This window comes from Hypanus sabinus, chromosome 28 (genome assembly GCF_030144855.1).
Source record: "Hypanus sabinus isolate sHypSab1 chromosome 28, sHypSab1.hap1, whole genome shotgun sequence".
Lineage (NCBI taxonomy): Eukaryota > Metazoa > Chordata > Chondrichthyes > Myliobatiformes > Dasyatidae > Hypanus > Hypanus sabinus.
Window position 1 is genome coordinate 6453790 of NC_082733.1, and position 26443 is coordinate 6480232.

The 26443-nt window shown below is 42.8% G+C and overlaps 1 protein-coding gene across 3 annotated transcripts in view; it reads left to right on the forward strand.

The window, feature by feature from the left end:
- Positions 1–26443, forward strand: part of cgnl1 (cingulin-like 1) — a 220783-nt gene that overhangs the window by 133211 nt on the left and 61129 nt on the right. For all 3 annotated transcript variants that reach the window (XM_059952553.1, XM_059952551.1, XM_059952552.1), the window contains 4 exons: positions 1472–1678; positions 3496–3600; positions 9855–10007; positions 12673–12843. In XM_059952553.1, the coding sequence (XP_059808536.1) occupies positions 1472–1678; positions 3496–3600; positions 9855–10007; positions 12673–12843 (636 nt within the window). The remainder of the gene's footprint in view (positions 1–1471; positions 1679–3495; positions 3601–9854; positions 10008–12672; positions 12844–26443) is intronic.

Sequence of the window (26443 nt, forward strand, 5' to 3'; positions counted from 1 at the left end):
AATGCCTTGGCCTCCACAGCTGTCTGTGGCAATGAATTCCACAGATTCACCACCCTCTGGCTGGAAAAAAATCCCTATCTCTGATTTAAAGGAATTCTGAGGCTATGTCCTCTAATTGTAGAATCCCTTACTAAAGGAAACATCTTCTCCACATCTGCTCTATCTAGTCCTTTCAATAGTCATTAGGTTTCAGTAAGATCCCCCTCATTCTTCTAAACTCCAGCGAGTACAGGACCAGAGCCATCTCATCATATGTTAACCCTTTCATTCCTGGGGTCATTCTTGGGAACCTTCTCTGGATCCTCTCCAATGCCGGCGCATCTTTTTATGACAAGGGACCCAAGGTTGCTCACAATACCCCAAGTGAGGTCTGACCATGTCTTTTAAAGCCTCACTATCACATCCTTGCCTTGTATTCACATCCTCTCATAATGAACGCTAACATTGCATTTACCATATTTACCTCTGACTCAACCTCTAGGGAATCCTGCACAAGATTCCCAAGTTCCTTTGCACCTCTGCTTTTTGAATTTTCTTTTGGTTTAGAAAACGGTCTAGGCTTTTATTTCTTCTATCAAAATATATGATCATACACTTCCCTACACTATATTTCCATCTGCCATTTCTTTGCCCATTCTCCAAATCTGTCTGTCCAACTGTATCCTTCCTCAACATTATCTGTCCCTTCAACTACCTTTGTATCTTCCACTAACTTGGCCACAAATTCTGTCATGCAAATTATTGACAAATAATGTGAAAATGAATAGTCCCACTCAAGCAATTGAGGAACACCACTGGACACCAGATGTCAACTAGAAAAGGCCCCCCTTATTCCTTTTCTTTGTCTCCTGCCAATCAGCCAATGCTCTATTCATGGTAGTATCTTTCCTATAATACCATGGGCTCTTACCTTGTTTATCCACCTCCTGTGTTGCACCTTGTCGAAGGCCTTCTGATAGTTAATAATGTTCACTGACTCTCCTTTGTCTATCCTGTGTGTTATTCCCTCAAAGAATTCCAACAGATTCCTCAGGCAAGATTTTCCCTTGAGGAAACCATGCTGACTTCAGCCTATTTTATCTTATGCCTCCAATTACCTTGGATTCTCATCTTAATAATTGATTCCAGTGTCTTACCAACCACTGACATCAGGCTAACTGGCCTATAATTTCCTATCTTTTGCCTCCGTACCTTCTTCGAGTGGAGTGCCATTTGCAATTTTCCAGTCCTTCAGAACCATTCCAGAATTTAGTGATTTTTGAAAGATGACTACTGGTGTCTCCACAATCTCTTCAGCTACCTCGTTCAGAATCCTATCAACTTGCCAAACAAGCTTGGTCTGTAAGATTAGAAGAGCCATCTTATGATATTTTAGTGTGTTTGATGGCACTGTGTTAATCTTGTTTTGAAAAAGCAATCTTAGTGTTATGTTAAAGTCTTACAACTTTTTATCACTAACTTATTCCATCAGAGCAAAACTAAACTGGAACAAGAAAATATTGAGACCAAGCGAGCAAAGAACGCAGTAGAGGATCAAGTGAGGAATCTCATGGATGAAAAAGAAAGCTTGAAAAAGAAAGTTGACAAGTTGGAAGCTGAAGTTGGTGATCTCAATCAAATCATTGATAACATGAAGGAAGAAGAGAATAGACAGAAGGATAAACTGGCACATGTCGAGGTAATGAAGCTGGAGAGATATCCTATCTGCTCTTTTTCTATAGTATAGTATTTTAGTATTGCAGACTTGTGTGTCCAATTGAAATAGTTAGCACTCCCAAGTACCAACGTGTACCAACAAGTACCAGCAAGTTCACATTTTAGCATAACACTCAGACTTGTGTGTCCAATTGAGATAGCACTCCCAAGTACCGACGTGCTGAGTTGACAGTAAAGCAGAGTTTTATTGTATTGAAGTGTGATTAGTGATGGACCCAAAAATGATCATCACTTCAACTTCTGCAGCAAGGGAAGAAGCAATTTTCCTTTTCATACAGGAGGTAAGCAACAAATAATTCGAAGCCTGTCTGTCCCACCGTAGTATGCGGTGGGAAAGCAAACATTTTGCCTTGTTTAACCCTCCATTTGGGTCTCAGATCTTCATGCATAAAGCCAGAATTGGGGATATTCACTGATTGCTGCATGATGTTCAATCCCATTTGCAACACTTCCATCTGTACCAGAGCTAAACAATATTCAGGCATGGGTTTGAGATGTGGTAACTGATGAATGTGCCTCAAAGTACCAGGGAATGGCCAACTCCAGCTAGTGAGACTGATGACCTCTACTTGACAATCACTGTAACTAAGACTCACATCATCAACATCCTAAGGGACGAGGACTGGAGATCATTGTCATTGGATATCATTGACTGGAAGACCTACTGAACCTGTAGTTGCTCCGAGAGCAGGTCGGAGGCCAGGTACCTTCTCATCTATTGACACTACAGACCGTTTCCATCAGCTACAAGGCTCAGGTCAGGAGTGTGATTGAACACTCTTCACTTGTCTGAATGAGTCCAGTGTCAATGCTTAAAGTTCAACACCATCAGAACAAATTGCCTGCTTGACTTGTAACCCAGCCACCACACTGTCCATTCCCTCCACTATTGTGCACGTTGGCTGCAGTACCTGCCATGTTGAAAATCCACTACAGTTCCTTGCCTGCACTTTTCTGACAAGACCAAAGGCAGCAAACTCATGTGAACACCACTGTATGCAAATCCTCCTCTGAACTGCACACCATCCTGAGCTCGAATTATTCACTCATCCTTCCTTGGCTGTATGGGTGGACCTTCACCTGAAGGGCTGCAGTGCTTCAAGACAGTGGGTCACCTTCTCATGTGCATTTAAGGATCAATGAAGACTAGCTTTGCCTCTGATGTTCACATCCCGAAAAGTGAATTTAAGAAATTATACATTTGGTATAATAAATGTATAAAACCAGCTTCCAAAATCATTAACTGTACCAACAGCCAAAAGTAGCTTCAGAGAAGTATTTATATACTGCTTTTCAGTGTGAAGAGTTCTAGAGTCTGGGTTCAAAGCAGTTCCTTTCTTGAGGGTGTTGGGGTTTAAGGGTATTTCTTTTGAAGTATTAAATCTTTGGAGTAGATATCACCTGTACATTGTATTGCTTATTTTGTTTGAACTTTGCTTTAAATGCATCTAAAGTTTTGTTTTTTTTTTCCTGACACTTCCATTTCATCACTGGTGTAGTCTCATGAAAGACTGTCTTGTGATATGTCAATATGGAATCCAGTAGGTCTCATTTCACTGTTTAGCAAACTGAGTCTCAAAATATTTTTGTATTTCTCATTTCCTTTCCTGGAACTGATGTGAAATGAAGGTATGAGTTCCTCCTGAAATAGCCTCAGATTTGTGTGTCCAATTGAGATACTTGGCACTCCCAAGTACTACTGTGCTGAGTTGGCAGTGAAACATGTCACTGTGTTAAAGTGTGTTCAGTGATGAATGATCATTACTTCAACTTTTGCAGCAAGAGAAGAAGCAATTGGAAGCAGCCTTGAGAGAAGTTGGGGATCAGGAACAGGATATCTCATTTGCAAAAAGAGCTTTGGAAAGTCAGCTGGAAGATGCCCAGGTAAGGTCTAAGCACCAATAAAAGCACATTATAGTGAGACGATTGTCCAGTTACTTCTTCCCCCAACATGTCCCTTTGATGTTATATTGTGAAATGATCAGTAACTTGTATATAACCATATAACAATTACAGCACGGGAAACAGGCCATCTCGGCCCTTCTAGTCCATGCCGAACGTTTACTCTCACCTAGTCCCACCAACCTGCACTCAGCCCCATAACCCTCCATTCCTTTCCTGTCCATATACCTATCCAATTTTGCTTTAAATGACAATACCGAACCTGCCTCTACCACTTCTACTGGAAGCTCATTCCACACAGCTACCATTCTCTGAGTAAAGAAATTCACCCTCATGTTACCTTTAAACTTTTGCCCCCTGAGTCTCAACTCATGTCCTCTTGTTTGAATCTCCCCTACTCTCAATGAAAAAAGCCTATCCACGTCAACTCTATCTATCCCCCTCATAATGCCTCTATAACTGCTGAAGGAGGTGCACATTCCTGTTGTTCCCACATGCAGTAAACAGCAATTTAAAGCAAAGTTTCACTGAAAAATTTCCCAGTCTCAGAGCAGTCTATTGAAGACTCACTGTATTCACATTTTAGACAGAAAGATAGGTATTATGTTCATGAGGATTTGTTCCTGGCTGTGGATCTCAGTGTTAATTATGTGAGCACTACTGAACCACCTTCTGGTTACACTGACATGGCAATTCACAGCATTTTTGGGGAAACATGCAGAACTTAACTCAACCTTTATCAGGCTACACTTTAGAATTTAGAATTTTTCTTCTCTAATGGAAATAGAGTAGATTTTGTTTATTTGGCCCATCAGTTAATTGCGTCAGCCAGTTATTTTGAACAACTCTGAAAGAACAAGATATTATTGAGAAAATTCCCTTTGTTTATTTGGGACCCTATGCTGCTTAATTGGGACACAAGACTGTTGCCGGGCAGTTTCTAACTAACGTAAGTCGTGTGCATTTGTGTGGCTGTTGAACACCACACTGTTCAAAAATTCATGATACTTTGTCACGGATAGTTGGCGCGAATTAAGCAGTAAGACAATTCAGCAGTTTCAAGTATTTAGACTTGGAGATGTTGAAACAGCCAAGAGTAAAAAGAAACAATTTCACTACTTCAACAAATTAGGAACTACAGAGAAATTTGAAGGTATCAGCAATAATCTTGAAAGTTACAATGAAAATGAAGATTTGGAGAAGCATTCACCTCAAGCTGTGTAAAGGCAGTTTATTATCTGTACTAGATGTGCACTAATTTTGTTTGTTTATAGTCAATCAAAGGAACATGGTTGTCTACTCTGGACGAATTCCTCTGTTGATAACTATTAGAAACTAATACACTTTTAAAGTACTGTATTGGTAGTATTAAATTTGTTATGTATTTCATTTAAATACATGTTACTCCGTGAAATTGTAGTTTTTCTGTTTTTATACTGTTTTCATAAAATTTTGGCTAATTGGGCAGCTGCTTAATTGGGTCAAAATGTACTGGCCCTGATGTGTCCCAATTAACTGGAATCCACTGTACTTTCAACCTAGTTTTGCTGCATTCTGTTTGAGAAAAGAAAATGGTGTAAGTATGTCTGTATGTTATTGTTTGAGTACAGTAGTTATACCAGTCAAACCTGCTCCAAATTCCAATATGATTGTGGCTTATCTGCCACAAGCCCATGCCTTCTGATAATTAGTGACAGTTTAAAGAGCGTCACAAGAATTCTTGAGATTTTCTACTGAAACCAAACATGTGACGTAGGAAGTGCACTTGCCTTGGAACTCTGGTTTGTGTTGGGTTTAAGGTGATTACTTAGTTGGAAGTGGAAATGTGGGTAAGGTGATGGAGGAGTAGGCATGAGCATGGGTCTCAAAGAGGCATGGGGTTGAGTTACAATTGCTGTAAGTGGGTGGTCCAGATGTGATTCTGTGACTGATTCAGTCCTTTGGTTGGCTACAGGATTTGCTTGTTCTGCTGTGCAGCCTTCTGGCAAAATGTTCCCATTCCACTGGCCAGTGTGAAAGGCTGCACCTTTCTGCACACTGGCTTCACATTCCTATGACCTCAGATGAGCTTCTGACCTTGCAGTCCGTCTCTCACCAAGATCATGTATTTTAAGCTCACTGATGGGGCCCAGTCTTCAGCATCAAGCCTCCCTTCTGTAATACTTAACCTCCAGACCACAAGCCCCATGCTTGCTGACCTCACGATGCCCCAAATAAACAAAAACACAGTGCCTGGCCCCATGGGCCTGTCTCACCATCCAGAGTGATCACGGCTGATCTACCTCATCTACTCTGTGCCAGTTTCCCCTGGTCCTCAATTTATGGACGGTTCTTTCAAAAATTTACTTCCTCTTTAAATGCTCTGTGGTGCTGCCTCCACAACCCACCAGGGCAGAGAATTACAGCGATTTATCACCCTCTCTGAAAATAAATTCCTCAAACTACAGGATGTCCCCTCACTTGAGTCTTTTGAGCTGGTGGAGACATCCTGAGGTTGACCTGGAAGACAGACTTGGGGCTGTTTTCCTCAGAGTGGTGGAGGCTCGGGGGAGTCCTGATGAAAGTTCTTAAAATTCTGAGAGGTATTGGTAGGGTGGACAGCTGATAACTTTCTCCTAGGGTCAAAATGTTTAATACCAGGGGGCTGGCATTTAAGGTGAGAATGGGAAAGTTCAAGGGGATGTGCAGGGTAAGATTTTTGCGGGTAGAGCGGTGGGTGCATTGCCAAGGGTGGTGGTGGAAGCAGATGTGATGATGACGTTTAAGCAGCTCTGAGTCAGGCTCACTAATGTACAGAGACTGGAGGAATGTGTATGTACGCCGGAAGCAGGGATTAGACATCGTCTGTTTATTTGTTTGGTCCATGATCATGGGCTGAAGGGCACACTCCTGTGTTGCGTACTCTGTATCCAGCTGAGATCCAGCTTCCTTAGTCTTGAGTGACACACAAGGAGGCTTACACTGCATAATACTCCTGTACAATTGTAAAACAAAACTTTCCTATTTCTGATCTCCAGCCCCTTTGTTCCAGTTTCCCCTCCAATGAGACCTTCAGCTCCTCCTGTGGTTCAGCGTCAGGGTATGGGACATCTTGGGTCACTTCATTGTGTTAACGTAGGACAGATGTACAAGTTATTGTTCTGGATATACAGCCTGTGCTATATGTAGCAACTAACAGGAATGCGCTAATGCTGAAGAAACATTTATAGTTCCAACAAGCTACAGAGTAGTACCAATCCCATACACCTTTCTCCAGTCAGTTGAATGAACACTTCCCTGAGTTTTTCTGAGCACACATTGTCATTCATTGGCAGAAATTAGATGGTCAAACCAAACTGCAATTCTCAGCTCTGAAATATGGATTGGAGATCTAACTCACGGAAGAGAATATACTCCGATGCTATTGGTACCATATGAGTAATTACGGCTTAAAACTGCACAATTTCTAAGTAATAAAGTAAAGGATGTATTTTAAAAATGCACAACTAATTGTCTTTAATGTACATTATTTGAGAGTCGTGCAGGATTCCCGAAAGGTTAATTTGCATGTTGAGTCGGTGGTGAGGAAGACAAATGCAATGTTAGCATTCACTCTGAGAGGACTAGAAAATAAAAACAAGGATGTAATGTTGAGTCTTTATAAGGCATTGGTGAGGCCTTATTTGCAGTATTGAGAGCAGTTTTGGGTCCCTTATCTAAGAAAGGATGTGCTGACATTGGAGAGGGTTCAAAGGAGGTTCATGAAAATAATTCTGGGAATGAAAGGCTTGTCATATGAAGAGCATTTGATGTCTCTGGATCTTTACTTGAATACAAAAGAATGGTTGGGGGATCTCTTTGAAACCTCTTGAATGTTCGAAGGCCTCGACAGAGTGGATGTGGAGAGGATATTTCCTATGGTGGGGGAGTCTAAGACCAGAGGACGTGGCCTCAGACTAGAGGGACATCCATTTAGAACAGAATGAAGAAGACTTTTCTGTAACCAGTGTGTGGTGAAGCTGTGGAATTCATTGCCAAAGTCATTGAGTACATTTAAGGCAGAGATTCTTGATTAGTCAGGATATGAAGGGATAGGGAGAGAAGGCAGGAGATTGGGGCTGAGAGGGAAAATGGATTGGCATGATGAAATGGTGGAGCAGACTGGATGGGCCCAATGGCCTAATTCTGCTCCTTTTGTCTACATTAGACTAGATTGTCACGTAGAGCAGAGTTCAATGAAATCCCTTGCTCACATGAAGGTCAAAGATAAGCACAAAACAGCAGGCTGGTGCAAAGCTGGTAGTGCAATCTAAAGTAGTGCAGACAAGTAACCAAGAGAAGCATTTCTGTTGACCGTCTCCTCCAAGGCAAAGCCTTCATGTGGACCTCATTGTATGAAGTTCTGTAGCAGCAGGTCAGACCGCATCTGTTGAGAAAGTGGCCATTGGGGACTTGCTGAAGCTGTCCCACGGTGATCACAGATTTAGAGATTTAACATTTTCTGCTGGCAGAAGGTGGGGTGTTTTAGTGCTGTCCCTCAGATGACAGGGCATGGTCCAAGAGCAGAGTCAGCCCTGGGATCCCATCCTCCAACTGTCCTGGTGGCTGTTAAACATTTTAATTTTTCAGAGTGCTCTATAACAATTGAAAAATTTAATGGGAAAGAGGAGGTGACCCAAGGGTAAGTGATAAGCAGGTGAGATAAGGTAAGATGCCAAGGAAGAGAGTAGAAGAGGAGGGGAGGGGGAGCAAAATTTCTTTATACCGGAGGGAGAAATTGACATTCACGCCATCAGGTTGGAGGCTACACAGATGGAATATAATTTGTTACTCCTCCACCCTGAGAATGGCCACCTCTTTGCACAAGAGGAGGCCATGGAAAGGGAATTGGTATTAAAGTTTTGGCCACCAGGAAGTCCACTTTTGGTGGGTGGAGAGGTAGTGTTCAATAAATGGTCTCAACAATGTAGAAAGCAGGCCGCATCGGGAGCACCAGATACAATAGTCAACCCCAGTAGATTCTAGTTGAAATCCTGCCTTACCTGGAGGGACTGCTTGGGGCTCTGAATGTGTGGGAGGAGGTGATGAGCAGGTGTAGCATTTAGGCAGCTTGCAGAGGTAAGTGCCTGGAGAAAGCTTAGTGGAGAGGGTCAAATGGATAAGAGAAACATGGAGTGAATGATCCTTGTGGAAAGTGGAGAGTGTGAAGAAGTGAAGAAATGTTTGGCTGCAGGATCCCTTTGGAGATGGCAGAAGTTGCAGAGATTGATATGTTAGATGCGTAAGCTCATGGGGTGGTCGATAAGGACAAGAGGAACTCTATCACTGTTAAGGCAATGGGAAGATGGGGTGATTGCAGATGTTTGGGAAATGAAGGAGATGTGGGTGAGGGCAGCATCAGTGGTGGAGGAAGAGAAACCCTGTTCTTTGAAGAAAGAGGACTTCTCTGATGTCCTGTAAAGGAAAGCCTCAACCTGGGAATGGATACAGCAGAGACAAAGGCAACTGAGAAAAGGGAATAACATTTTTACAGCAGACAGGGTGAGAAGAGATATAGCCAAGGTAACTATGGGAATCAGTAAATTCATAAAAGATGTTGGTGAACAGTTTGTCTCTGGGAGATCGAGAAAGGGGAGGGAGGTGTCAGAAATGGACCAAGTGAAATTAAGGGCATGGTGGAAGTTAGAGGCAGAGTTGATGAAATTGACAAACTCAGCACATGGGTGCATGATACAGCACCCATGCAGTCATCAGTGTACCTTGCCTTTTTCTCTTGTGCCATTTCTTCCCCTTGAGATTAATGACTTTGTCAGGTTAACTAGGCACATAGTTAGTGAGCAAATTCACCAGGCTAACTGCTGGCAAATCCAAAGATACTCTCTTTGTGCTTCTTCCACTGGATTTCACAAGGACTTGAATGTCAAGGTGTCCCAGAATTGGCACCTTTGATAGTTATGAATGCTGAATACTTGTATGGGCCAGAGACCAAAGGGTCTTACAGTCTGCTTACCATTCTGTGCTGACTTCTGCTGCAGTGTGGCTGTTTTTTAAAGAGCTGCATCAGAGCTGCTGAGCAGATTAGGCTGTTTCTGTGGAGACTAAAACATTAGAGCTCCAGCTCCCTAATCTGTCTTTAGAACTGGAAAAGTGAAAAGGTATAACAGGTTTTAAGCTAGTGGACAGTCATTCATGGTGCATTTGCAATTGTTTTTGACAAAATGTGGAATTTCAGTTACTTAATCTCTCTTATCTCACAGCGAAACCTCAACAAAAAGTCGCAGGATAATCAGGAGTTACGTGAAAGACTTCAGACGGAGGCTGTACAGAAGGACCTTCTAAAGAAGACGAAGAATGAAATGGAGAATGAAAAAAGACAATTGGAGAAGATGGTTGAGAAGCTTCAGAAGGAGGTTGGACGTTTTACGTGAACACTCATCACACTGCAGATTATTCAATTGATATTGATGTATCACTGCTTCATGGATGGAAGATGCCTTCATGCTTCTCTGACAAGAGTTAATTTTACAGCATTGTTGTTCTCATGTTAACTTCATGTCTTTCCAAACATCGATAGGAAACACGGCCAGTCTGGAACCAATCTGCCTGCACTTGGGCAGGTTTGGGATTCCTAGAAAATGTACAAATCACTGCTAGCTGCAGCTTTTGGTCAACCAGATGACACAAAATAATTTTGCAAACATCTGCTTATTTAAAAGCTACCAAATAATGATTTCTAGCCAAACTTACATACTAATAGAAGTTTAATTAACTCAGATTTGAGAGCCCTCAATGTACTTTGTATAGAAGGAGACAGGTCAAGTTTAATGTTCTTGCTCATTCTCCACAGTGCCCTGAATTTTAAAGGAAACCTGATTGCCCAGTGAGTAAGTAAGTAGGACAGTGTAAAGGCTCTCACAGATATGGTGGTATGGATGATATTCCTAAGAGTTAGGGCTTGTATGTAGAGTAACGAATATGGTCTCATTCTTATGAGGACTGATAGAAGTGTCAGTCGTATTAGGCTACAGTCCTCATCTGCTGTCAGTCCTGTGTCAGAAGCAAAGGTTACCAGTTTCCCTGACTGCCAGCTGCTCGACTACTCCCTTGGTCTGAAATTGTGGGAGTTGTGGGAGGGCCAGTTCACTGGTACTGGGAAAAGTTCACTGTTATAGAGTCCCACAGCCCATCGTGTCCATGCCAGGGATTGTAGCTATTTGTACAAATCCCATTTACCTACAAAATTGTACCAAGGAGTGGAAGGAAGATATATCTGCGATGCTTGCTGTTTTTGTACAGAGTTGAAGAGGAGATTAGAGAGAAATCTTTAAGATTATTTGCAGTTTTAATCAACTAAGACAGACGTAATTGTTAGTAACGAGTGTCAGTACCATGACGACACTGCCTGAAGAACTAGAAGACAGCTGAGGTAACTGATTTTATGATCTGTGCACAGCTTGAAACTAGTGTAACCAGTCTCAGCGATGATGCTAAAAGTAGCATTAGAAGATATTTTTTAGTTTCAAAAATCAAATTTTGAAACATTTATACCCCAACATTAGTGTACCATTAGCCCGCTGGTGGTGGTGTGTCATCAGCAGCGTACTTCAAGGCGAATTGTCCCGAGTTTGAATCCGGCCGGCTCCTTGCTTCCTTTCTATCTCTGCTGGGTTGAACATCAAGCTGGCAACTTGGTCTTGTAAAAATAAAACAGTCAAATGCTACAGAAACAGCAAAAATGCCACCCGATGGGCCACAAGGCGTGAAAAGGAACAACATCATTTGTATGTCAGCATGTTATTCTGTTTAAAAGAAAATATTCTGTTTGCAGTTGATCAGCACAGTAATGGATTTCCTTTACTTATGTTCCTTCAGCAAACAGTCCAAGGGGATTTACACAGCTTCCAGCTCCTCCCTGGGCAATACAGACTCTCTGGGTAAACAACATCTCAGAGGGGGGGAAATGGGTGAGCATCCTGTTACCACACAGCCACCTTAGGGTGATGGGCAGTGACACAGTGACACACTTGACTCCAGCCAAGTACAGTGATTTGTACATTCTCTAGGCATCCCAAACCTGCCCAAGTGCAGGCAGATTGGTTCCAGACTGGCGGTGTTTCCTATCGATATTTGGAAAGACATGAAGTTAACATGAGAACAACAATGCTGTCAAATTAATGCGTCAGAGAAATGTCGGTGCTTGACTGAAGTCATTGAGACCCTCTGTCAAATGACTTTGACTCTGTTCAGGGAAGCAGTCTTCAAGATCCACCATGTCCTTTCCTGGCAGCTTTTCTAGGCCATCATATATAAACCACCGTTTGGTTGACTTTGGCAATCTGACACGCATGTTTTGTAGCAACATGACCAGACCCCTCCTTTGCAGCACCAGTGACAGACAGAACCCCACCACAGAGTGACTCCCCATCTTCATCAATCCAAGCCCGGTGCAAACGCATGTAAAGGTTGAAGGCCGCATTGGGTACATCTTCCTCCACTTCAAGGTTCAACGTGTTGTGCATTCTGCAATCCTTTTTGGTACTCTGCTGTTCTGCCGCCTGGTTATTTGAGTTACTGTCACCTGTCTGTCAGCTTGATCTAGTCTGGCCGTTCTCTGACCTCTCTCAATAACAAGACATTTTCACCCACAGAACTGTCACTCACTGGATACTTTATTTGTTTTTTTGCACCATTCTCCGCAAGCTCTAAAGACTCTGTAAGGTTCTAAGGTTCATTTTATTTTCTGTCAAAGTATGCATGTAATGTACAATACAATTCTGATATTTGTCTTCTCCAGATAGCCAGCAATTACAGAAAGATCATGGGTACTGATGAAAGAAAATACATTACAGTGGCCAGTGAGTGTACACTTGATGGCAAAAAAAAAACAGGGCTGTAGAGGCAGAGTGTGGAAGTGGAACTAATGGGTGATTAATTGAGAGATTCTGTAAGGATACTGTGGATTGAATGACAGGTCTATACGGTGATTGGATGTGTAATATGGAGCTCCAAACAAATGTGTATTTGCTTCTTTGCCCTCTTTATCCATTCTCATTTAACTACTGTTAACTTGTGTAGATGGCTGAGGTGACCAAGGACTCTCAGAGGTCAAACCTTGATCTGCGGAAGGATCTGGATGACTGCAAGGAAAAGAGCCGCACTCAGTTGACGTCTCTGCAGCAGCAGCTGAAAACCAAGGGTCTGGAGGCTGAGAAATCCCAGCTAATGACCAAGAAACTGCAGGATGAGGTAATGCAAGATGACTCTGTTTACTTAACCTTTGACCACACGCCTCTAACCAAAGGATTTCTGTGGAAAGTTGAGCAAATTCTTCCCTTAATGCAACACAGACTGAAAGGCGATTACAAAAAAACTTCTTAATGAACAAAATAACAGTGGCAAAGAGTGTATTTTCCACTTGACCTTGCACCTTGTTGGAGAAGTAATGAAAGCTTGGTTTTCCTAAATCTGAACGGAAACCATTTCTGCCTCTGGCTGATGCTTCAGGAGAGTTAATTACAAATAAATGCTGTTAACTTTTTCTAGCTGTCCTCCAAAAAAATTTTCAAAATAAATTTCTAGATTTAGTGTATGTGCTGTGCACTTAGTGTATGTTGACAGGAATAACTTTGGAATTTGTGTGCCAGTGACCTCAGTTGTACGTGATGTATCGGAACTTCCTGTTCTCTCTCAGAGGCAGGATGAACGAATTATATGCACTCAAAGTTTAGTTAAGTATAGATAAGAATCTGAGCTCCTCAAGAAAGACATAAATTTCTTCATAAAATGTTAGGGGAAACAACAGGGCAAACACTTTACTTGCTTTCTACTGAAAGGACCAATCTCTGTTTGTTACAGATTGCTGGGCAGAGGTTGTGTACAAAGCCACTGGCCAGTTGAAATAGGGATGTCAGTGTGTTCTGGTAGTCTCTGCTTGTGTATTATCAGTCATGGGGAGTAGGTGTCGGTGCACCTGACCACTGGTCCCACTGTTGAGATCCGGGCACTCTGCAATTTACTGAGCAAAGAGCTGAATAAACCTGACACCACAGCTGACATAGTCAGAGTGTACAGTTCAGCATGATTGACATTTCTATGTAAATCTATTAGTTAAAATTTTAAAAATTATTTTACCCAACTGTTTCAGAATATCTTAAACATACTGAGACATTTGGAAATGATGATTCCTAGCTGTCGGGTGGCGAGGGGGACTGTTGGTGGCCATTCCTCCTTTCCCATGCTCTGGGCAGCTCAGTGCCCACAGCCAGGTCTGCCTCCCGCCACGGCAGCAACATTGGTCGGACAGGAGGGGTCACACAGCAATTTAACCACATGCCGCAGAGTTACGGGTCATCTCGCTTTACAGGGAACACTTCATTGCTTTGAGATTTTTGGTCTTTGTGCGAGATGTTCTTGATAACCCGCTGAGCTGCATCGTGGTAGAAAGAGTGATATTAGGAAGCCAGCCTCTGTGTGAAGACGATGCCACTTTTAAAAGCTGAGTGCAGGACCATACAGACATCTGATACTTTAGTATAGTGTCTCCTGCCCACCACCAGACTTACCTTTCCCTTTCCTGTCAGTTTGTGTGACTCCCTGGTCCACTTTTCCCACTCCACTGGCTGCTCTCCTCAGAGCACCTGCCCATACAACTGCAAGTGCAGTCCTTTTAACTCCTTCCTTCTCAAACCCTCCTTCCAGTTGAAGCCATGATTCACTTAGTACTTCATCAATCCATTCTCCTGCATCCACTGTTCACCGGCTGGCCTCCTCTACCCAGATCGGTGACCTGTCACCTGCCACTTTAATTCTCTGCCTCATTCCCATCTGCCCTCTCTGTCTGTCACCTCCAGAACTATTGTATTGAGCTCAGTGTAGGCTTGAGCAACAGAATGTGCTCTTCGGTCTGGGCAAGTTGTGTTTTCCTTTAACAATTTCAGGGTCCTTGGGTTCTATGTGGCTAGTTCTGCTGGATGTCGTCCATCTGATTTGTGCAGGCTGAGCGGAGTATTCCTTTGTTTCCTCTCCAACTGCTCTTATTAACCCATAAACCCAAATGCTTCATCAGCAGCTTATCCCCAGGGCAACCCTGGCCTTATTTCCCCTGTTCTGTCACCTCTCCTACATACCTTCCACAACCCAAAGCTAACTCTCCCTTGTTCTAATGATGTGTCTTCAAATAACTCACTGGCTGTTTCTCTTTCCCCTGGTACTGCCTGACCTGCCAAGTGCTTTGAATTCAGATTTCCAGCCTTCATTCTGTTGATGTCCTCTTCTCATTGTTACCGTCGGGAAGGAGGTACAGAAGCCTGAAGACACACATCCAGCGATTCAGGAACAGCTTTTTCCCCTCTGCCATCTGATTTTTGAGTGGACATTGAACCCATGAACACTTTTTTAATATATATTATTTCTGTTTTTGCACTACTATTTCTAATTTAACTACTTAATACACGCGCGCACACACACACACACACACATCATGCACTTTATTTTTTTCTATATTTGTCATGTATCGTACTGAGTTAACAAATTCACAGTACATACCAGTGAACTTGGTTCTGATTCTGATTTCTTCTCAAATGGTCTGTCAGTTTTTGGACAATAGCAATTGATGCTCTCTAGCTCCATCCTTTCACATGTGGTAACACAAAAGTGCTATCTAATCTGATCAAGTAAATGGAGTTCAATTCCAGTTATCAGTACTTTTGCAAAGCATCTTGAGGTTGGTCAGTATAAATTTAGCCCTTTTGGGCACAGACGAAAGGCCTGCTTCCAGGTTCTGTAACTTCCTATTTGACAGGAGATGTGGTTCTGACAGCCTCTTCCTACAATTCACCAGTTGTTTGGCAGCATTCTCACACTAAAATTAAATCTGTCCCAGAACTCCTCCAGCAACAAAGCTTTACTGTTACCGCTCATCACTAAATTTTCAAATTTTGCCAAAGTTTGATCACATCGGTTAGTTCAATGTTTCAGGAACAGCTTCTTCCCCCACCATCACATTTCTAAATGGACAATGAAATATACACTCCAGTAGACCACCTCCCTTTTTCCCTCTCTCCTTGAACTACTTATTTAATTTATTTTTTCTATATATTGTAATTTATAATTTTATACTATTTATTGCAATGTACTGCTGCTGCAAAACCACAAATATTACAACATATACCAATGCTAGAATTCTGAGTCTGACTTATGCTAGTAATTTTATTAAGGCAAATCTCAGGAATTAGCCCATAACTTCGTACATGTCACATGGTGAATAATATCTCTTAGAGTTATAGAAGCTAATGTGTTTGTTCCCTGTTGCTTTGGATCAAAGCTCTTAGAGATCATGAGCACTTGTTTAAGCTGATGTGTAAAAAAGAAAGTTGGGCAAGGGTGTAAAAGTGTTAACATGCTGCTGAACGCTGTTCACCCGGCTTCTATGTTGATGTGGACACAAGTGAGCTGCCTTTGAACTGGGGCTGTTTTGAGGTGGAAGAGCAAATCAGTGTCAAATTTCAGTGGCAAAGCACCACATGTGGTTATGGATGGATTAATTCTTAGCAACTAGTTGCTAATTCCAAAGCATTTTGAGTATTCTCCGGAAGAGTTAAATCAAGTTAGATTATTTCTCCAAACTCTGACATGCAATTCTGTCTGTGTGGGAGAGCTTTATTTTGATTTCCTGTCTGGAAATTCTCCGGCTCTCTGCTGTACTCGTGGGCCCGAGGAACTACTGAGACGGTCAGGATGAATTACCTCTGAAATGCTGTCTGACCTGCCGTGTGCTCTCACCAACTTATGATTCTTGTTGAGCTTTTGAAACATGTGCATTTACAAATGAAGGGATCCCACTGATCATGCAAAGTTCAAAGTAAATTTATTCTCAAAGTATATACACAGTATGCCACTAGATACAACTCAGATTAATTTTCTGGTGAGCAAACTCGATGAATCCAGTAACCATAATAGAATCAATGAAAGACTGCACTAACAGGGTAGACGACAGACAGACAGACATACTTTATTGATCCCGAGGGAAATTGGGTAAATTTGAGTAAATTGGGTAAACGAGTGTGTAAATACGAAAAGAAAGAAGAAAAAGGAAATACTAATAATAAAAAATAAATAAACAATAATTATTAAGAACATGAGATGAGGAGTCCTTAAAAGAGTCCATAGTTTGTGGAAGCATTTCAATGATGGGGCAAGGGAAGTTGAGTGAAATTATCCCCTTTGGTTTGAGAGCCTGATGGTTGAAGGGTAATAATTGTTACCGAACATGGTGGTGGTGAGTCTTGAGGGTCCTGTAGCACATTTCTGATGGCAGCAGGGAGAAGAGAGCATGTCCTGGGTGGTGGGATCCTTGATGATGCTGCTTTCCTGTGACACTTTGTGTAGATGTGCTTAATGATAGGTGGGCAGTACCTATGGTAGACTGGGCCGTATCCGCTACTTCTTGTAGGATTTTCCATTTAAGGGCATTGGTGTTTCTATACCAGGCTATGATGCAGTCAGTCAATATACTCTCCGCAACACATCTATCGAAGTTTATCAAAGTTTTTGAAGTCATGCTGAATTTTCACAAACCGCTAAGGAAGTAGAGGCGCTGTCATACTTTCTTTGTAATTGTACTTACTTACTGGGCCTAGGTAGGTCCTCTGAAATAAGAACACAGAGGAATTTAAAGTTGTTGGCACACTCCACCTCTGACCCTCCAATGAGGACTGGCTCATGGAGCTCCAGTTCCCTTCTCCTGAAATCAATAACCAGTTCTTTGGTCTTGCTGATGTTGAGTGAGAGGTTGTTGTGGTATCACTCAGCCAGATTTTCAATCTCCCTCTTGCATGCTGATTCATCACCACCTTTGATTTGGCCAGTGGTGGTGTCAGCTAACTTAAATATGGAATTGGAGCTTAACCACACAGTCATAAACGAGTAGAGCAGGGGGCTAAACACACAGCCTTGTGGTACACCTGGGCTGCTGGAGATTGTGGAGAAGATGTTGTCGCCAATCCAAGACCCGAGTCTGGGTCTGCAAGTGAGGAAATCAAGAATCCAATTACACAAGGAGGTGTTGAGGCCAAGGTCTTGAAGCTTATTGATTAGTTTTGAGGAAATGATAGCATTGAATGCAGAGCTGTAAAGTATTCTTTTGTTATGTATATCTTTATAAGTATATCTTTGCTATCCAAACGTTTAAGGGTTGAGTGAAGAGCCAATGAGATAGTATTGGCTGTGTCAGTAGGCAAACTAGAGCAGATCCAAGTCCTTCTCAGGCTGGAGTCATTATGTTTCATTACTAACCTCTCAAAACACTTCATCACTGCGGATGTAAGTGCTTCTGGATAGTCATTCAGGCAGGTTGCCATGTTTTTTGGGGCACCGGTGTAATTGAAGCCTGCCTGAAGCAGATGCGTACCTCGGACTGCTAAAGCGAGAGGTTAAAAATCTCAGTGAGCACTCCAGTGCAGGGCGCAGGTCTTTAGTACTCAGCCGGGTTCCCCACCTGGGCTAGATGGTTGTCGTGGGTTCACCCTCCTGAAGGATGCTCACTTATTCTGATAGATAATTCATTCGTTGGACTGTAAGACCATGACATAGGAACAAAATTAGGCCATTCAGCCCATCAAGTGTGCTCCGCCATTCCATCATTCCGTAGTTCCAGATCCCACTCAACCCGACACACCTGGCTTCTCACCGTATCCTTTGTTACCCTGACCAATCAGGAAACAATCAGCTTCCGCCTTAAATATACACAAGGACTTGGCCTCCATCGCAGTCTGTAGCAGAGCATTCCATAGATTCACTACTCTCCGGCTAAAAAAAATCCTCCTTACCTCTGTTATAGAAGGTCACCTCTCAATTTTGAGGTTGTGCCCTCCAGTTCTGGTCACCATCACCATAGGAAACATCCTCTTCACATCTACCCCATCTAGTCCTTTCAACATTTGGTAGGTTTCAATGAGGCCCCCCCCCCCCCACCCACATTCTTCCAAGTTCCAGTGGGTACAGACACAGTTTTTAACTTCCTTCATCAGCCACGGTTGCCTACCCCTGCCATTTGAGAACTACTTCCTCTGTGGGACATATCTATACTACACCTTGTGAACTATTCCCAGAAACTTCAGCCACGTTTGTTCTGCCGTCATCCCCACCAGTATCCTCCTCCAATCCACCGGGGCAAGCTCCCCTTCATGCCTCTGTAATTCCCTTTATTCCATTGCGATACTGATACATGTGACTTGTGCTTCTCCCTCTCAAGTTGCAGTATGAACTCAATCATATTATGATCACCTCCTCCTAAGGGTCCCTTTACATAAAATTCCCTAATAAGGTCTGAGTTATTACACAACACTCAATTGAAGACGGCCTTTCCCTGCGTAGGCTCAAGCACAAGCTGCTCGAAAAAGCCATCTTGGAGACATTCAACCAATTCCCTCTCTGGTGATCCAATACCAACCTGATTTTCTCAATCCCATTGCAGTTGTGTCATTACCCTTATTACATGCCTTTTCCAGCTCCTTTTGCAATCTCAGCCCCACATCTTGGCTACCATTTGGAGGTCTTTATGTTTGTTTACCTTTTCAGTTTCTTTAACTCCACCCACAAAGATTGAACATTTTCTGACCCCCCCCCCCCCATGTCACCTCTTTCTAAAGAAGTAATTCTATTTCTTATCAACAGAAGCATACAACTGCCTATGCCTTTCTGCCTGTCCTTTGTATACAAAGTATGTCCTTTGATGTTAAGCCCCCAACTAAGGTCTTCTTTCAGCCACGACTCAGTGATGTCCACAATGTCATATTGATCAATCTCTAATTGCGCCATGAGTTTGTCCACTTTATTCTGAATGCTGTGTGCATTTAAAAACAGCACCTTCAGTCCTGTGTTCTTTGTCCCTTTAAATTTTGCCTCTCTGGTATAATTTAACTCTTTGCTTTGTCTGCATTTGTACCCAGTTGTTGGCTTGTCTTTCCTTACCTTCATGTAAAATCCATCATCTACTTGTATACCTGCTGGCTCATCCTCAGCTCTGTCATCCTGGTTTCCACCCACTCCATATTAATTTAATCCACTCCCAACAGCTCTGGGAAACCTCCCTGCAAGAATATTGGTCCCCCTTGGATTCAAGTGCAACTCATCCCTTTTGTATAGGTTCCATCTGCCCCAGAAGAGGTCTCAATTATTGAAAAATCCGAATCCCTGCCCCCTGCCCCCGCTCCAATTCTTCAGCCATGCATTTATCTGCCACCTCATTGTATTCCTATCCTCCCTGTCACGTGGCTACAGGGCGAGACTCTGTGCCAGAAGAATGGCCACTGTTGCTTCCCTCACGTAGGTCTTCCCCCTCCCCCCAAACAGCACTCAAAATGGAGTACTTACTGTTGAGAGGGACAACCACAGGGGTGTTCTCCATGATCTGATTTTCTCCCTTCCCTCTCCTGACAGTCACCAGTTTATCTGTCTCCTGTAGCCTTAGGGTGTCTATTATTGCTTCACTTTCCCTAACAAGCTGAAGGTCATCGAGCTGCAGCTCCAGTTCCCTAACACTGTCTGTAAGGAGCTGCATCTCGATGCACCTGGTGCAGATGTGGCCATCGGGGAGGCTGGGAGTCTCCTGGAAATCCTACATCTGGGGCCCAGAATAGAACACTGGCTCGGTAGACATATCTCTCAAGATTTAAATATTAAATAAGGAATGAACTTACCTACTTACCTTGCCTCTGCCTGTTCTCGCCGAAGCCCTATTGAGCCAAAGCCTCACCACTCTGACGATGACTGCTCCACCAGACAATACCTCTTTTTTTATAGAGACTGGGTTTGTAAAGCTCTTCACTGGATCTGCGTGGGAACGCTTCTGTTATGTCTGCGCAGTACTCCCATTAACAAACTGACAAGAGTAAAACTTGTTCTAATTGGATTTTATATTTTGGATTTAACTGAAATAATTAGCTGAAGAATCACTGGTGATTAGATACAGGCTAATAACACTGGACAAAAGGATTTTACTTCCTGAGTACTTTTGGGTACATCTGATGGATTTTGGGCTGCTGATCATGAAAATCACCACAAAAATTCTCTAACATGCACCATTTTTTTGGAAATTGCATATATTTGTGAAAAGGGGGTTTCTTCTTTTTTCTTTGTTACTATTGGGAAAGGGTTTCTTTGTTGTGTTAAAAGCAGGAACGTTTCTTTGTTGCGAGAGAGTGCTGGAAGCTTGTTTGTTAAAATTTACTGATAACGAGAATGGTATTCCTTTTAAACCAAATGGGGATTAATGTTCTTTCTTCTGAGTCTGTAAGCTTTTGTTGACGGGCTTTTGGGGAGATCGGCGCGAGGGGGTTGAGAGAGAGGACGCAATGCTGTAAGGTGGGCGAGGATTGGACCCCAAGCAGGGCTCCGAGGCCAGGAGGTACTCCGAGGAGGGGGGATGAAGCTAGATGTGCTTGGTTGACCACTCGGAGGGTCCTGAGCCGCGAGTCGAGGAGTTTGGAGGGGATCAAATGGTAGCCAGAAGACTTCAGAAATTGAGCTCCAACGGTTGTGCACGAAGTGGTTTGGACTTTGATAAGTTTGGCGCCTTTTCTTTATTTTTTCTCTTCATTTATACTGTATCGTTATTAATCACTTAGTTATAGTAACCTTTATAAATTGTACTCATTTAATCGCATATGGTGCACTGTCTGTTTTTGGGCGAGGCGGGGACATCACACAGCATCCACACCAGCTGATTACCCAGTTTGGCGGGGCCGAAGGCTGCTCCCCCTAGACGAGAACGAGTGTGAGCGAGCCTGAGGTGACCCAGGGGGTTACATTTGTTATTTAGATTCATAATTCAAGTCAGAATACCTGTGCCAAGATTGAAGAAGGCATTTTTGTTGGCCCACAAATGAAACAGGTCATCAACAGGCAAATCAAAAAACTTCTACTGAGACTGGAGAAAATCACAAGGAAGGCAATCAAGAACGTTGCTGAAAATTTTCTGGACAACGACAGAGCACCAGACTAATCTGGTGCAGCTGGTTGACAACATGTTACAAGCATACAAAACCATGAAGTGCAACATATCTCTAAAGATTTCTGCATTCCCATTTAGACTTCTTCCCTGCAAATCTTGGCACTGTCAGTGACGAGCACGGAAAAAGGTTTCACCAGGATATTGCAGTCATAGAGAAACAGTATCAGGGCAACTGGAATCCATCAGTGCTGGCTGATTATTGTTGGACACAAGCAGGAAGCCCCAGACAGTGAGTACAAATGAAAGTCATCAACAAAACACTTTTAGCTTAGTTGAACTATTGCAAAGTGTCAGTATATTTATGCAATTATATGCAATAAAAGTTAATTTCTTGTTTCTCCCAATTCTTACATGATACAAGTAGTCTGAAATTCTATTTGTGTTTATCTTCAAGCGGTCTACCAGAAACAAAAACAAACTTCTGAAAAGCAGCGCTTTTGAAAAAAAATTGTTGTCCAGCGTAAGTGGGAATGAGCATTCACGCCATAGATGTTCCAGACATAGACCATGTCCAATAAGCCTGTCCTTGTTCAATGGCATGATTCTTCCACCACCAACGTCCCAGGGGATGTCCTTGGTCTGAAGCTTAACCAGGCTGGATGCATAAATATTGTTGCAGGTCTGCAGCAGATACCCTCTTGCTGGGTATCCTGCAAGAGGTGACTTGCCTCCTGGTGGTCCATAGCTTCTCCACCAGCCATCAGTGGAGCATAAATGAGCAACATTTAAGTTGTTCAATCACCTTCAGACTGGGTATGCATATTGAAATCGGTATCCACCATCCTATCACTGTTATACTGGTTGCACAGTGCGCTGTCTTCAAAATGTATTGTTTTCTTGCCAACAGCAAGGCAATAGTATTTCCCAAACATGTGTCCACCAAGGACAACGAAAGCCTACTACTTACCTTCTACTTACTAATCTCCTTTTGATCATCCAGATTTGGAAAGATATCACTTTTCCACGACAATACTGGGTCTGCTTCTTGGAGCTCCAGCTCCATCCAACTTCCCAAGGGCACTTGCACCTCATTGGAAGTAATTAGTTCTGTCACTGGTGCAAGTTCAGAGAAGCACAGATAATGTAACATAGCAAAGTGCTCCATGAACCTTATAGGGCATGGGTTTCATACTTAGGCATGGTTAAGGATTGGTTCAAATTCCCTGCCATGAAGATAGCTACTTCAGGATTTCCAGTGTAATAGAAGACAGGGGAGACATTGAGAGAAGAAGTCTGCAACACAGTCTGGACAGCTGAATGGCCTTTCTGGGACTTGCATGGTGTTGGTAGTTTTAACTTGATTACCCCAGAAGGAGTTGATCAGGTCCTGGGGGAGAATTCAGGGCATCGGGACATAGGTTGCTACAGACACAGTTGGCGGCAGTGCAGAGACAAACTGAGATGACTCAAAAGTGTAAATTATTGAATGGCTGAGGTGGAGTGGACATGGAGAGGATGTTTCCAATAGTGAGAGCAGCCTCAGAATAGAAGAGTGTCCATTTCAAACTGAGATGAGGAGGAATTTCTTTAGCTGGAAGGCAGTGAATCTGTGGAATTCATAGCTACAAATAGCTGAGGGGGGGCCAAACCTTTGGGTGTATTTAAAAAGGAGGTTCAACAGTTCTTGTTTAATAAGGCATCAAAGGTATGGGAAGAAGACAGGAGAATGCAGTTAAGAGGGAAAATAAGGAATGATTGAACGCAGAGTGGATTTGATAGACTGAAGGGCCTAATTCTGTTTCTGTGTCCTATGGTCTTGTGGTATTTGAGGCTGGACAGTCTGTACAGTCTTTGCCAATGACTCCAATGGCTCCAAAAAGTTTCTTCTGCAAATAAATTTTCTGCAGTTTGTTTTCAAACTCTGCATTTCTCAATATAGTCTCAGTGACCAAGGTCACACCAGTAATGTGCTGTGTAATTTTGTCCTTCCTGTGTTACCTGCATTGGATTGGTTCATCTCTGTGTTGCAAACAGCCTGTTTGTTGTGGAATCTGTACAGTGCTGACAAGGGATGTGGTTGTTTTAAATTCAGTTCAGATTGTCAATGAACTAACATATGTTGCATTCCTGTGAGGACTGCGGATGAGGTACTTGCGGAGGGTCAAGGAGCAGTTCAGTGAAACAAGGCTCCAGGAAAGACTTGTAATGTTACTGCCATCTGCTGGCTGCAGCTGGGATTTCTCTATTGGGGCAAACATTACTCATAGTTTCCCCAGCAGAGACTCAACTGGTTCGTAATTCCCACTTCCCTGAGATTGCTGCTTCATGCCTGTTCCCAGAGGGTCCTTGAGAGGGCCTGAAGTGTGAGTACGAGTGCTTGGCCTTTCCATGTGTGCCTGAACTATACAACAGTTCAGCAGTTGGAAACAGCAATTTTTGAACAGGTGAAATATTTTGTTTGATATCATAATGATTATTTTGTAGTTCATACATTTCTGTGCAATGCCAGTATTCCACCTTGTCATAAGACCATAAGATATAGGAGCAGAATTAGGCCATTTGGCCCATCGAGTCTGCTCTGCCAGTTCATCATGGTTGATCCATTTCCCACTCAGCCCCAATCTCAAGCCTTCTCCCCATATCCCTTCATGCCCTGACTAATCAAGAACCTATCGACTTCTGCCTTAAATATCCCAACGACGTGGCCACCACAGCTGCCTCTAGGAACAAATTCCACAGATTCGCCACTCTCTGGCTAAAGAAATTGCTCCTTATCTCCATTCTATTTGGATGTCCTTCTATTCTGAGGCTGTCCTCTGGTCCTAGACTCCCCCACCAGTGGAAACATCACTCTATTAAGGCATTTCACACTTAAATAGATTTTAATGAGAGCCCCCCCTTCAATCTTCTGGGTTCCAGTGAGTACAGCCCGGAACCATCAAACGTTGCTCATATGATATACCTTTCCATCCTGGAATTGATCTTGTGAACCCCTTTGAACCCTTGTTCCGTTACGTTCCATCTGCTGTTGCCCTTTCAGAGAATTGAGCACAGCTTCCAGAGAGACACTGGCCTGTGCACTAACAGAGTGGTAGTCTTGGGGGTGCCCCCTTTTGGATGTGATGTTAACTTAAAGGTTTGTATATTCTCCAAAGTGCTTATGAAAGCCTAGTATTTTTATGAATTCAGGGGGTCCTGACCAGTGTTTAACCTGAATCACCTTTTCCTGAAACCCTCCTTTGGATTATTGTCACTTTGCGGTGCATGAGAGATTACTGTGTGCAAATTGGCTACGTGGTTTCCCAAAGCACAATTGTGGCTGATTTCAAAAGTGGTTAATTGTTTCTGAAATTCTTTGGGACTTGCTGCAATTTTTATTTCTTTAGAAACTTTGAGATGGTGCATGCAGTGATTACAATGTTATTTAAAATCGTCGAAGGAACATTAGCTGTAGAAGTGCTGGGAGAGATGAGGACATTTCTGTAGGGAGCTGGCAGACACTCGGGCCAAATCTGTTATAATCATTCTATAACTATGATTTTTCTGGGAATGCAGAGCTGCCTCATTAGCTTGTGCACAGTGAGGCCCCATGGAGTTGAGCTGAATTACTATTTAGATGTTTTATAGCATAATTTGAATGATATGTGTAGACCAGGGTGAACGCCTCTGCTCCTGTTTGAATGGTGCCACGCTCTCTTTAACATGGCCCTGTGACCTTGGTTTAACAGCACGGTGGTAACTCTGACGGTGGTGCAGTTTTTCCACTCTGCACAGTGCAGTGCTCATGTTCAGGATGGCATCTGAATGCACAGATCACAAGTCACAAGCTTTTAGATGGAACCAAAGTTGACCCTTGCTGTCATTCCCAAAAAAAGCTTTTTCTTTTTATATATTTGTTAATAATATGGCAATAATCATCAAAATGATGGAAGATAAAATCAATTTAATCTATAAAAATTGCACTTGATTCATAAAGCTCAGAGAGAAGAGATAGTCTTCCTCCCAAGGGTAGCAATATCAAATATTAGAGGACATGCATTTACATTGCGAGGGGAGATGATAAAAGAGATGTCTGGAGCAAGCTTTTTCTTTTACACACAGTGGGTTGCCAGTGAATCTGGTTGAAGCAGATGTGATAATGGTGTTTTAGAGGCTGTTAAGATAAGCAGATGAATGCACAAGGAACGAAGGGATTTAGATCGTATAGACAGTGTGTCATCGACCCAGCCAGTCCCATTACGGTGCCCGCCCAGTTAGTCCCAATATACTGCATTTAGTTCTTATCCCTCAAAACCATCTATCTAAGCGCTTCCTGAATGATTCTATTGCACCTATATCAACTGCTTTCTCTGGCAGCTCATTGTATAAACTCACCACTCTGTGTGAAAATGCTGCACCTTAGCTCACTTCTAATACTTTCCCTCATCATCCTAAACGTATGCCCACTAGCAACACACACAAATTGCTGGAGGAATCAGCAGGCCAGGCAGCCTCTGCGGAAAAGAGTAAACAGTCAACGTTTTGGGCTGAGACCCTTTATCAGGACTGAAGTTGTTTTGGATTTCCAGCATCTGCAGATTTTCTCATGTTTATGATGTGCCCCTTAGTTTGGACTCCCCTAATCTGGGCAAAGACTGTTTCCATCCACGCTATCTATGCCTCATCATGTTATACCTTTCTATAAGGTGGCCCCTCATTCTCCTATGTTACAAAGAATAAAGGCTTAGTCTAGCTTACCTCTCCCTATAACTCAGGCCCCTTAGCCAACTCCCTCATAAATCTTTTCTGCACTCTTGCCAGTTGGCCACATCTTTCCTATAACAAGGAGACCAAGCCTGTACACAGTACTTCAAGTGCAGCCTCACCAACGACTTGGACATTTGCAACATGAAGTCC